The sequence below is a fragment of the Varroa destructor genome, unplaced genomic scaffold (assembly GCF_002443255.2).
Source record: "Varroa destructor unplaced genomic scaffold, Vdes_3.0 BEIS01000005.1, whole genome shotgun sequence".
Lineage (NCBI taxonomy): Eukaryota > Metazoa > Arthropoda > Arachnida > Mesostigmata > Varroidae > Varroa > Varroa destructor.
Genome location: NW_019211458.1, coordinates 25,133,953 through 25,146,094, shown reverse-complemented (window position 1 = coordinate 25,146,094; position 12,142 = coordinate 25,133,953). Strand labels below are relative to the sequence as shown.

The following is a 12,142-nucleotide window of genomic DNA, read 5'->3' as shown; positions in this document are numbered from 1 at the left end:
CATTTTTCACGTACTTGTGCGGATGGAGGATGCAAACGATCAATTCCCGAAAGTTTTTGAACAATGTTAAAGCTAATAAAGTTTCACAGAGTTGGGGTGACACCATTTTTCCTTTTTTGCCAAAATTGGTTTACTAGTAACACTCAAAACAGGCCAACTGAAGATGCCAACATTCAACTAAGGTACAACGTTCCAGCAAGCTGCCGACTTTCGTCATCAGACACATTAAACTGTACATAGTTTTTTTCTACTTCTATATCGGTGGATAGCATCGGACACAAATATAACACTCCAGCAGGTGCAGGTGTAAAGATAAGTAACTGAAGTTATTTTCTTTTTTTCGGATCGACAGTTACGTCGAGGGACAGCAGACGCGCCACCCTAGACGACTACGTTCGTTTCTTAGAGCCAGTACTAGAAAAACCAAAGTAATAGTACTACCTGCTTCGAAAAAATACCCAGATCTTGCTGCTAGGCTTCCATTTTTTGGAATCTTTCCAGCCTTAACGCCAACCTGTCCAGGACCCACATATCGCTACGCAGGACACAGCCACCGCGTCGAAGGCAGCGGTTAGAAATACAATAAAAAACAACGCTTGAGATATGGCTAAATAGATGAGTCCTCTTGAGACCTTCTGAAAGGAAAGGTTGCCTCTTGCAATGAGAAGGGGATGCGTAAAAGAAGCCAAGTCCCTGAGGAGCCTCCAAGTTCCGCCGCGGTTAGCTCACAGAGTTGTGTTATCGAGAAGAACTTTTAATTATCTTATTGTGGGATGCACTGGGTAGTCCATCCACTTATTTACTTAGAAGGCCGGTGATACTGAAGGAGAGATACAGGAGTGATGGAAATGCTAGACTATATACGGGGACCATCCTAACATGAGACGAACTTCGTGCCAGTGTCGTTTGTAGACCCTGTACAATCCACTTTACGGATTATTAATGGCGCGTAAAAGAAATTGTTTTCGATATACGCGTTATGCATTGCACAGACGGACCCTATGAGGACGAAGGGGTGTTGAATAAATTCAATGTACATGTAATCGGCTAAAGATGGGAGCTAAAGCTGCAGGCATAAATACTATAGGTTAAATATCATTGAACAATGATTTGACATATATATATATATATATATATATATATATAATCATCAAGTGGATTGTATTTACGAATGGCGAACAATTATGTCTATCTTACAAAACTGTACCGTGATTCTTATATAGTCGGTACGGATCCTACGAACAGGTGTAACAACATGGCTTTGTTGGAAATGAGATTCCTCTAAGAAGAATAAAATACTCTAAATGAACGTATGTACATGTTTTAGCAAAGTACTAAGTAATGTTTCTTTGCACTGCATGATGTATTGACCATTTAGCGGCAAGTCTGCCATGGATAGTTGTGTGTATTTGTTATGGCATCGATTTCCTACGTCTACCTCTCTTCGTAAACTTCCTTTTAGATTGAATTGATGCACGGCACCGATAATTCTGTCCCTTTTCCATGAGTGTTCAACTACCATTTGACTTGTATGCTATGATTTATCACCTCAGCTAACGGTCGTCCACATTCTCATAATTAAGTTTGTCTTGTCGTCATCAGAGGCGTTTCTATCGCATGATATCTCTCGCCGACTCGATAATCCCGTGAGCAACAAAAGGGAGCAGTCAAGCGATTGCTGAGACGCTGCGCGTCTCGGCCGCATAGCTGTCTAACGGACAGGATGATTTACGCTGCCCCCAATGGACGAAGGATCTGCTCTTGGGCGTGCGCGACTCATAGTTAGATCGAGCGCAACCAACTTGCTGACGCTGCAGTATGTCAAGTATTGTATGGGGAAGCGTGACGGAGCAACCCATAGAACAACATCGAGCTCTCAACAGTATAATAGTCATATAAGATGATTAACGGATCTCTTATTAAATTACGAGGACCCATTAAATGGTGGTAGAGCAGAGAATTAAGACAACATAGTGAATGATAACAAATAGAAAAAAAAAAAACGTGAGTGGATGTACAGTGCAGTATCGATGAAAATGGCGATACTTGATGAACCCACGAAGTGGGAGTAAGTGAGCAGTGTAACGAAGACCGGTCCTTAGCTTTTTTTTGGAGCTTTCATGGCAGGTCTTCTCGATGTATTGTCATATCAACGCGGTTATCGTCATCGTAAAAATTTCACTTTTGTGGTATATTGAAGAAACAACATTGTCCATGTGCTGCTATTATGAATTTCTTCGTCCCGTTATACACGCAGAGGAGATCTATTGCAAAGGGGCTGGACATTTGAAAGTTCTACGGTAGAAAAATGAAAAATGCACTTGGAAGTACAAGAATATTCACCATGCACAAATAACTTTCAAGTCTTAATAATATGGAGAACATTTGAGATGTAAGACATTTGAGGATCAATGTGACGAGTCTTTCCTACCACGTATACGCCCCAAACATGCCCTTATAATTTATAATATACCATATTATAGAACAGCGTAAAATGGCATGCTTGTCTAATAATAATGGTCATGGATTGGATCTCCAAAATGGTCTTATGCTTCTCCTAACGGTATGAATAATGCATGTAGGCTATAGTTATATATATACAGTAAGCAGTATTTCTATTGATATGGAGTAATAATCGCTTGACACACGTTCGCTAAGACAGCTGCAGTTTTATTCGAACGGCAGAAGTCCAAGCAGGAGTGGGGTTCGGCCTACGCTACGCCGCAATTTGTATTTTCTTTTTGGGGCAGTTGTAATTGTTAGCATAAACATAGAACATGGCCTGGAAATTCGACGAGGCGAACAAAGCATTTTCCTGATTGACGCACGTTTTTACAAGGATACCTAGGAGATCGAAACATTTGGCTGCTACCAGTTTTTACGAAAAATAGGGTATAGCCGAGGAAACTTACTTCACGCCTAATTTTGACGTCACAGTAGATCATAGTGTACGGAGTTCCAGTATAACGAGGGGACTAGCTAGAACCTCTGCTCTTCAACCGTGAAGAGTTAATCTTGAATATCACTATTCCTTTCATATCACAGTAAGCACTTCCTTAGTAGCGACAGTTAGTAAAATACTCGTCTGACACAGACACGAGGAGTACTATATGAAACTACGAACTACGACAAACGAGTAATTAACCACTCTTGTAGCTACCCACCCAAATCCAACTGGGTTGGGTTTTTCACTAGCTGATAGAATAATTGCTATCTCACGCTTCCATTGTCTGCCAGTGCGCCACTTTAACGGATATATGCTATAAGGAGAATCGAATACGAATGAAGACAACAGATAAACGCGTAGACCATTTTATTGGCTCCGTCCTTTGAGACAGCTGTTGCCTCACCCTTTCTTGCTTCGTAAGAGCAGATGGTGTCTGCCTGACCTTCGCTTCCCGCTCCGAGAAACAGGAGTTGATCCGGCAGCGTTGTCTCATTCGAGCCCATGGTAATCGTATTGATTGACACCTGCACCGTTTCAGAGAGGAGAGCATATAGCTATCGCGCGCGGCTATTAACGCACTGCTATTTCAATCTTTTTATTAAATTATGATGCATATTAAAGTAAGTTTAATAGGAATCAATTATGATTATGAAAAATTTAATGCAATATCAATAAAATATCTCGTAGAACGTCGGACGTTTACATATTATCGGATCGATGTTCTATTAGTAGATACCTTTATATTGCCATGTTAAAAACACACTTCAATACACAGCATATATAGGCACTTGGTTTCACCATGTTTCCTACCGATTTGACTTCCAGACTACGTTCTCAAGCTCGTTGTCCTGTCATGATTTTTTATTGGTCTCGACCAATATGCGAATTTTTTAACCATTTCATGGGCTTCTATACACGAATTCTTCGCTTTCATACTAACTACACAACATGTATTAGACCTCCAAGACGCTGTCACGGTCTTATTGTGTGGGGTTAACGTTAGCAGATCGTCAACATTTTCCTCATTTTCCACTGGCTGATAACCACTCGGTACTATTATGCAGCGGTAATAGACTTACTCTTGTTAGTGGAAAAGCACGTTCGTATTCAACGCTAGTTCCGCGAGTTTTTGTTGCTTATAGGTACTTTTGATTGAAAGTTGGGAAATAATAGAAACAAGTTTTCCTGATAATTGATTAGTCCTTTATGAAACGTTACCTTCACAGCTACTTTTCTTCACAGCTGTAGCCTTCGTCGTGTTACGATATAGCTTTTTATCCTACGGCTACATCATAATCCGTTGCGAAGTTCTTTGACGAAAGACATTACTGACGTCGATTTTACCGTCGAAACTGTTGAAAAACAGTTGCTCTGCTGGTTTGGAGCGGCGGAGGGCGTAGCCGCCGGGAGCTCTTCGTCACCGGTGGATGTGCCCGACGATGCAATAGACCTTTTAGGCTTCTTGGACCGCTGAGTCTGACATGGTTGAGTCTTGCGAAAATCTACGAAATCGCAACAAAAGGGAAAAAGAACAGGATATCGTCTAATATTCGTTGACCGTCCCACTGTAACCCAAAAGCAAAACGACTTGGTCAAAGGGTCTGGTAACTGTTGTTTCGGCTAAATAACGCAATTTGATTCATTCAAACCTATGCTGCCTCCTGATTTACGTGTCAGAAGCAGTTTGAGAGTCCACAATAGGATGCATAGTGATTTCAGAGTGATGAACGGCTAGAAAACGGGAATTCTATTTTTTTTCTTTACTCCTCAGGGGTCGGACCTGCTGCTGTTTCAATGGCTGTGCTTTCGCTTATTGATAGCAAGCTTGCTATCCACTGTCGTCCGCCGAGGTGTCGTTCTGCGTCTTTAGATATTTACAACGCTACGATGACTCCGGTTACTATAGTGAGACAGGTTTTCTCGGCAGTCTGGGTTGGAGAAGATTTTCTCAGAACGTCTTATCCACATCGATCTATGTTTGCACCGATGAATTGTACATCGGATATATTTCTCACCGGACGGCCGCTTCATAGCGTCGTGCTGGATCATCAAAACACGTACTGAGCAATTGATTGGTAGCTTGCATTCAAAATTCAAGTGTTTCAAAAAAATATTTCTGCTCACGCCATAGATTGATCGAAAACAATGTTACTTTCGAAAAGCTTGCATTCATCGGAACTCACAGGGCCTGAAAGCTTTACTGAAAAATCACTGTTCTTTTGTGCTCGAGGGCTACACGCCAATGACAAAAATCCTGCACAAGATCGGTGGGCAGAATATAAACTGGGTGGGGATTTCTTGAGTTCGCTGGATAACGGCTACGAATGTCTATCGAAATCAAAAACGATATATATCTCTGTCACTTCTTCAATATTTTTCCACAAGCAATCGGCAACTCTACCGTTGACAGAATATGGCTTCAATGAATTGCTGTTGTTTCTCTTGGTTGACGTTCCATTTGTTGTTAAATATATTCGGGTATTTTGCACTCATGCCGCTTTTGATCATTCGTTTTTCCTAAGCCTTTTTCGCAGCAACTGGAAACACTTCCATGGAAAGATCTACACTGGGTACTAGTTTGTGTCCCCTGCATCGCGTGCTTGACGAAACTGTTGTTGCTGATTCTGAACGTGACATGTTCGTTCAGTTTTAATGATTTAATATTTATAATAAAATTATAATATTACTTATTATTATTATTATTAGGTGGTTTTCAGATTGCGCCATAGACTTGCTACGAGCCGCCAAGAAACCTCAACAGAAATTGGCCTTCGACGTGTTAATGTGGGATAAGGTAAGACGAAAATTTTTCTCGATCAGAACGGTCGAACATCATTTCAACTTTTGCGAAACTTGGCCAGATTAGGGGTTGACATGGCGAAGTTGACATATACATATCAAAGGATAGTAAGGATAGAATGGCCTTACACAAGTACTATTAATTTCAACTATTAATTTGTACATTCCTAGTCAGATGCTTATGTAAATTTTTAAATGTACAATACAAGAGCCTTTCGTCTAGCAATTTATCCTAGCAATCGTATTCTATGCAATTAAGAGAACGTGACAGTCGAACCTTTGTGTTTGGGTTTAGCAACGCATACATTACTTTTATGCATGCTTTAAAGTATACCTTGAAGAGGTTGTATGGAGCTTCGCCCAACCTTTCTTTTCCCAACAGGTCATATCTTTCTCGGGATTCGCCTTCGTATGTACGGTTTTCTTTTACATGCTTTTGAAACTATGGGGATTGAAAGCGTGCATATGTAGACTTCGTAGGGATGTTCTCACCTCATTTCTACAGAATATAGTAATTTTTTTTCAATATAGTAATAATATCATAAATCCCGTCAAGATCGGAAATTCGAAGTATCAGTTCTAATAAATGAATACCTTTAAATTTATACGTGTACTTGACGTCGGGAGTGATGGCTTCATGTGGATCCAGGATATCCTGTTGATTTATTTTGCGTTTTTTCATAAGCTTTTGCACAACCCGACAGAAACCCGCTGATGTGTAGGTAAACAGGGGCAGTTTCCTTCTAGGCTCCTGAAAGAAGGTAAAACAGTGGGGCCTAGAAATTTAGAAACAGATGCCCATCCGTATACACGAACTGGGTATATTAGAAACGCCGCAGATATTATACCCTTCCCCTCATACGGTAATAGATAGTGTATGTTATACCCTTCCCCCCATACGGTAATAGGTACTGTATGTTTTTTCAAGGAAAATGGAAAAAAAGAAAGGAAAAATTTAATTTTTCTTCAAAAAGAGAAATTCCAGCTTACTGGAATTGCTCAGGTGACTTTAGCTTTGCAGATTTAGTATTAGGTGTTAGAACTAGTTAAACCAGAAGTGAGTTCCTGTTATTTCGTTTGCAAAAATTGTAAAAAGATGCGTACGGTGTGTGCTAAATTCCGTAGTATCTATTTTAGTATAATAAACCGTCACGGTAAGCAAATATCGCGATCAAACGTGCATTGCGGACTACGTACACCTCTGACGCTGGTCCCGAGTGTTGCCATTCGTCCAGCTGGTTCGGAAACCGCTCGGGCTTGTTCAATGAGCGTGCTGCAATCAAATTCGGTGGCTCCATTAGCCACGGCAGTCCAGTCAACATCGGAAAAGAACCCGTAGTTCCTCAGCTCAAGATAAGATGATGAGCACAATCTTTCTGTAAAATCATGCCAAAAGGTGACTTCATTCTTAACGAACGACCTCGCCTGTACGATGCGTAATACCGTTACTGAGATTTCCGGGGTACGTGATTGACAGGTTACTCAGGCTAGAACTTCTGTACAAAAATTGAAGGTCCCTCTATACCCGCTTGCCTACTTCAGTCTGTCTGTTTTTTTGTTTCGTGTCACATTCTCCGCGCTAATGATGTGGTGCAACACGATGCCCTACAAACAATAAAAACCGGCGGATTCTGCTGCACATACTATGTAAAATAGATTCTCCAGTTTTCCAGCCTTCCAGGTTGCCATGCACGTACGTGAGGGTCGCCTAACAAGGAGCGCTTTGATGAGGCTAACAAGTTTTTGCGATGCCGAAAACGTGGTCCACCGAATACTCGAGTATTTGCCGTACGATCGAACCCCATCGATGCATTTATATTTCGGAACTCGAAACGGTAACTGGCCGGAACATAGTACGAAAGCTGTCATTCCTACAGACCACCTTCATTCAAGCAGACAGCGAAAGAAAGTACGAATAATAAGCTATATATATATATATATATATATTATTATTATAGACTCACACCCACTGAGTACGTCAGGCGATCCGTTAGAATGGAAGAAAAGAATACTAGGATTGAATACTAGGCCGGACAATAGGCTCTCAGCATATGACAATGATGGAACCCACGTGTCTAATAAATCTAAAAAATAGCAACAATCTTTTAAGCAGTTGGTAAGAGGTCACACTAATGTATCAAATTGTATTTACCAATCTGCGGCTCGTCCATATGGGCGCATTCGAAGTACTTCTGGGCTGATGTAGGGAATCGTGCCCATCATCTCGCGGTCATTGAATTCATATGGCGTGCTTCGGCTATAGCTCTTAAGACGAGAAGGCGCAAAGCGGCCGATGCACATTTTTGAGAGCGTCAAATCGGCTATCTTAATCCTACCTGTCGGAAGAAGTAGCAGGCCCGACGGCTAATTGATCAAAAGAGTTGCAAAGAAACGCACATAAAAGAGGGACAATTTATTATATACGAATCAAACGTTGCCAAATAATGATGCAACCTGCTGGGTCGATGCCATATGGAGTATGGCCCATACCTTGATATCTCGGTGGATAAATCCTTTATAGTGAAGATGTTCTACGGCCATCATCAACTGCGTCAGGAGATGCCGTAGGAGGTCCTCCGGAATCTTCTTTGTAAAGTTTAAGACCTATTGAATCAAAATCGATGGATTAAACCATTAGCGGGAACGATTGAAATTAGCCAAGAAGCGCCGTAAGATCTTGCGGAATACGGTTCGAACATCGAGCTACAATAATATTCCGCAGACAGTCCCTCGTACATAGCAGGCTAAATGGCGCAACATTAGCACCCCTAGTTTCAAACGAGCGTGGACGATACTGCATGAACACGTACACACGAAGAACCAACTTGTTAACATCGAATATTCTAAGCTAAATCTAACTATAACAGTATAGTGGAAACACAAACCAGTTGAAGGTTAATTGCGTCAACAACCTCAAGGAGCAGTACGTTGGCATCATATGTTGTGAAACTAGCGTAGCAGTTAAGAACGAATGGAGATGATATGACGGCAGACACGATACGGTCCATGGTCCCGCCACGTTGATGTATCGATAAATGGGTATCGGAGCTTGTAGTCACCAGGCCTGTAGCTGTTACCCCGTTCTTCGCTGATACTGCACTTATAACGGCATGTGGAGAGGTTTCCTGACGCGGCGATAGTCTCATAGCGCACTCAATGGATTCGGCCAACGTAACTCGATAAAGGTTACCGGCACCTAAGCCGAAATGACAACCACCTTCACGACCTGAAAGCTTTTCCTACACAGAACAAAACTTTCTATTGACCTCTACTTATGATCTTAGAATGAAATGTTACGATCAAAGGCACTGAAAATTTGAAAATCGGTGGCAAGGGTGGTCTTAATTTAAAAGGCTCAATCTTCGCATTTGTGCGCATCGAGTAAACACGTGGTACCAAGTCCACGCCTTGCAACCGCCATAATTAAAGAGTCTTTTACCATTTCAATGAAACTCGAATTTAATTAACAGAGAACAAAATTATTCAAGCGTTCAGCAGCTAAATGCGCCGTTGGTACTTCGCCGGCCTTCATCATTGTTAGGGTTATTGATCGCAGGATGTAACATGGCGCGGTAGAACTTCGTTTAGCTCAAAGGCCAAACTCGGTTATTCAAAATACACTACCAATACTCGTATGCGGTTAAGCAAAGGTGACAAATCCTCCGCTGGTGATATTTCCCGCGACACCTCCATCGGAAACATGCGTGCAACCTTCAAAATACCAAAGCAAAAAGATTGCATTAGTTTCATCTATATACTGCAGCAGACGCCCGCGCTATGTATAGACGATAGTGACGATTTCTGCTTTATACATACTGAGTGCATATACAAACAAAGTCCAGCAAGCTTGCCCCAGCCAAAGTTAAGCTACCGGTTTTTTCTTTTGAAGTTTTGTTGTTATTAATGTCTTGTCCACCTGTCACGTTATTGGTCATTGAGAAATGATCAACTAAGTTACCTCGATCCAATCTGTACTTCCTTTTCCTGAACAACGTTCTAGACATGACGCAAGATACTCGACCATCAGGATCAGTTGACGGATTTCGCCACCTAAACGCTACAAAGCCGAGAATTCCCTATTAATGCTAGATTTTACGTTAATCTGACTTAAAATTTCGGATCATGCACATCTAGTATCGAGAAGCTTGTTGTTATGACAAGCCTACAGCAGATACGGACGACCTTGTAAATGACACGTCAACGTTGCTATCAAAAATCAACCCAATTTTGTTAATTACTTAATTAAACATTACAACGATGCTGTGAAAGTAAATTGTCTGTTAGAGCTCATCTGATTTTTAAACAGTTTTACAAAAACAAGCCGACGACTCTGTCATCGTTAACTCACTTTGAAAACGCCTGCAGGGTCTGACGGTGCAATGTTTAGAAGACTACTGCAGCGGTAAACTCTTTTGAGCGAGAGCACCCACTCACCGTAATCTCACTGTACTCCGAGTATTGGTCGAATAAGTACGAGATATTCTCAATGTATTCTCGCATCTGCAGAAAAGTAATACGCGATTTGCAGATCTTCCGATGAATTACAATGGCCGTTAGGTGAACCTGGCCGCAGGCGTAATATTCACGCGCGAAAGCTGTGGAGCTCGTCCACTTTCGGGCTTTGATGTACGCTTCGAGGCACTGGGTAGCGGTTTTGACCATGCTTGAACAGTGTCAATAGAAAACATAATAAATGGCTTAGCAGCGTCTATTTTCTAATGTTTAAGACTGAACAGTTTGATAATAAGTAGAAAAAAATAGCTACCGCAACTTTGGGTAGAACTGAGTTGTGCATTTGAGAATGCAATGGAAAGACTTCATTACTTCGGATCCATACTGCGAAGAACGTAGATTATGTTCTGTTTGTTTATTGCGGGTCTTCGCTGGCGGTTGCCATCTGATGTGACGGTAGTTATTGTGGGGTCGCACGAAATTAGGGGATCCAGGATATCACTTCGAAATGTTGAGTCTGTAAGTTGAAAGCATAATCGTAGTAACTCTGAAGAGTGCGACTGATGGTCTTCGACCATGGTTCTGTGCTTTTCGATAGTTTGTAAAGCCCGATTAACGTGTTTTCGGATCCAAGGTCTATTTAATAGAGTAAGCCTGGCACGCTATGAGGACTGTGTTTCGATTCAGAACCATTTAACAGTCAAGGGACCGATTTGATTTGCTCACGAAGATTGCACGATAGCTCTGGCATGAGCTCCATGCAAGTACGCCGCTAAATTTAGGACCAGCTACTTCTTTATTTGTGTGTTCAGTTCAAATATGTAACTCAATCTGCAATTCCCATAGGAAGCTACTGACCAAGTACCACTGCTGTACAGTCAGCACGGACAAGCTTATATTAGTATATCGTTCAAATAAGAGTCTACTTCTACCACGGATGGAGCTGGCGTTACATAACTAAATTTTTACTCACCTTTCCGCGTCAGAGATACAACAAAAGTCAACGTTTTCTTTGTATTTGTTACGTACACTTTAGAAGACAACGTTGGAAGAATACATAAAAAATCTGTGCATATATTAAACTTACCATTGCTATCCTCATCACTAATTTCTTCATCGGTGCTCGTTGCAATAGCCATTTTTGTAGCCGTGGTGCTCCCTTTCCTAAGGTCCGAAGCAAGGGCCAACGAGGGACTAATTGGCTCCATATGGAGTTTCGTTCCAGTGGCCGACGCTGATCTTAGTTTGTCCAGGCAATAAACGGTAGAGGTCGTTATTGTAGAGGCAACGCTGGAATCTGAACAAGTGACAATCTGAACCGTTCGTACTGGTTGAGTAGCGGCTGTTGGTCCTGCGATCGTCAATGTCATTTCGTCCGAGGACGACAGCGCATGGTGAGCGTCTGTTGATGCCGCCGATACAGGAGGTACGACGGCTGGAATTATAACAGGCGGCAACTCCGACTTAGTGCTGCTCGTATCCTCAGGGGCAACTATGCCCACAAGCTGACTCGTTCCACTGGGCTGTTGTACCGAAGGATGGGAAGGTTCGCCTTCGCTAGAACTGGTAGACATTGTAGCTGCCCAATATCGTCGAGTTTCGTTATTCAGACATTTAGAGACCTATTCAAGAGAGGATGAATAGGCGGCTTCGTGGCATGGTCGACAGAAAGACGCCACTGACTGAAATTGCGCAAACAGATTTGATAAAGTCATAGTATAAAAAGGATCGACTAAAATCGACCGGTCGGAGTAAACGCTTTCTATACGGAGAGCCGACGCGAGAGGACATTAAAATGTTGTCTACAAGGGTTAAGCTAATTATATATTGGGCTAATTATATATATATAAAAAAAGTGGAAAGTGCAACCTGGAGAATATAAAAAAAAGCTTTCCTAGAAACCGAGTCGGCACGACTTTATGAATCTTGATGAACAGTTGAGAC

At 41.8% G+C, this 12,142-nt stretch overlaps 1 protein-coding gene across 3 annotated transcripts; it reads right to left on the bottom strand.

Annotated features, from left to right (window-relative positions):
- Nucleotides 1-3,333: 3,333 nt before the first annotated feature.
- Nucleotides 3,334-11,852, bottom strand: LOC111251299 (uncharacterized). Of its 3 annotated transcripts, XR_002673693.2 has the most exons (13): nt 11,286-11,852; nt 10,571-10,715; nt 10,181-10,409; nt 9,705-9,803; nt 9,371-9,457; nt 8,632-8,985; nt 8,237-8,350; nt 7,899-8,110; nt 7,444-7,628; nt 6,944-7,122; nt 6,341-6,497; nt 4,166-4,449; nt 3,334-3,471 (listed from the first exon to the last, which is right to left on the bottom strand). XR_002673693.2 is itself a non-coding variant. In XM_022807742.2 (12 exons), the coding sequence occupies exons 1-12, from the start codon at nt 11,770-11,772 to the stop codon at nt 4,238-4,240; spliced, it is 2,460 nt and encodes an 819-aa protein (XP_022663477.1). In that variant the 5' UTR covers nt 11,773-11,852; the 3' UTR covers nt 3,745-4,237. The 3 variants fall into 3 exon arrangements, 2 of the variants coding, with proteins under 2 accessions (XP_022663477.1, XP_022663478.1); XM_022807742.2 differs by lacking the exon at nt 3,334-3,471 and having other exon boundaries at nt 3,745-4,449; XM_022807743.2 differs by lacking the exons at nt 3,334-3,471; nt 4,166-4,449; nt 6,341-6,497 and having other exon boundaries at nt 6,952-7,122; nt 7,391-7,628.
- Nucleotides 11,853-12,142: the final 290 nt, after the last annotated feature.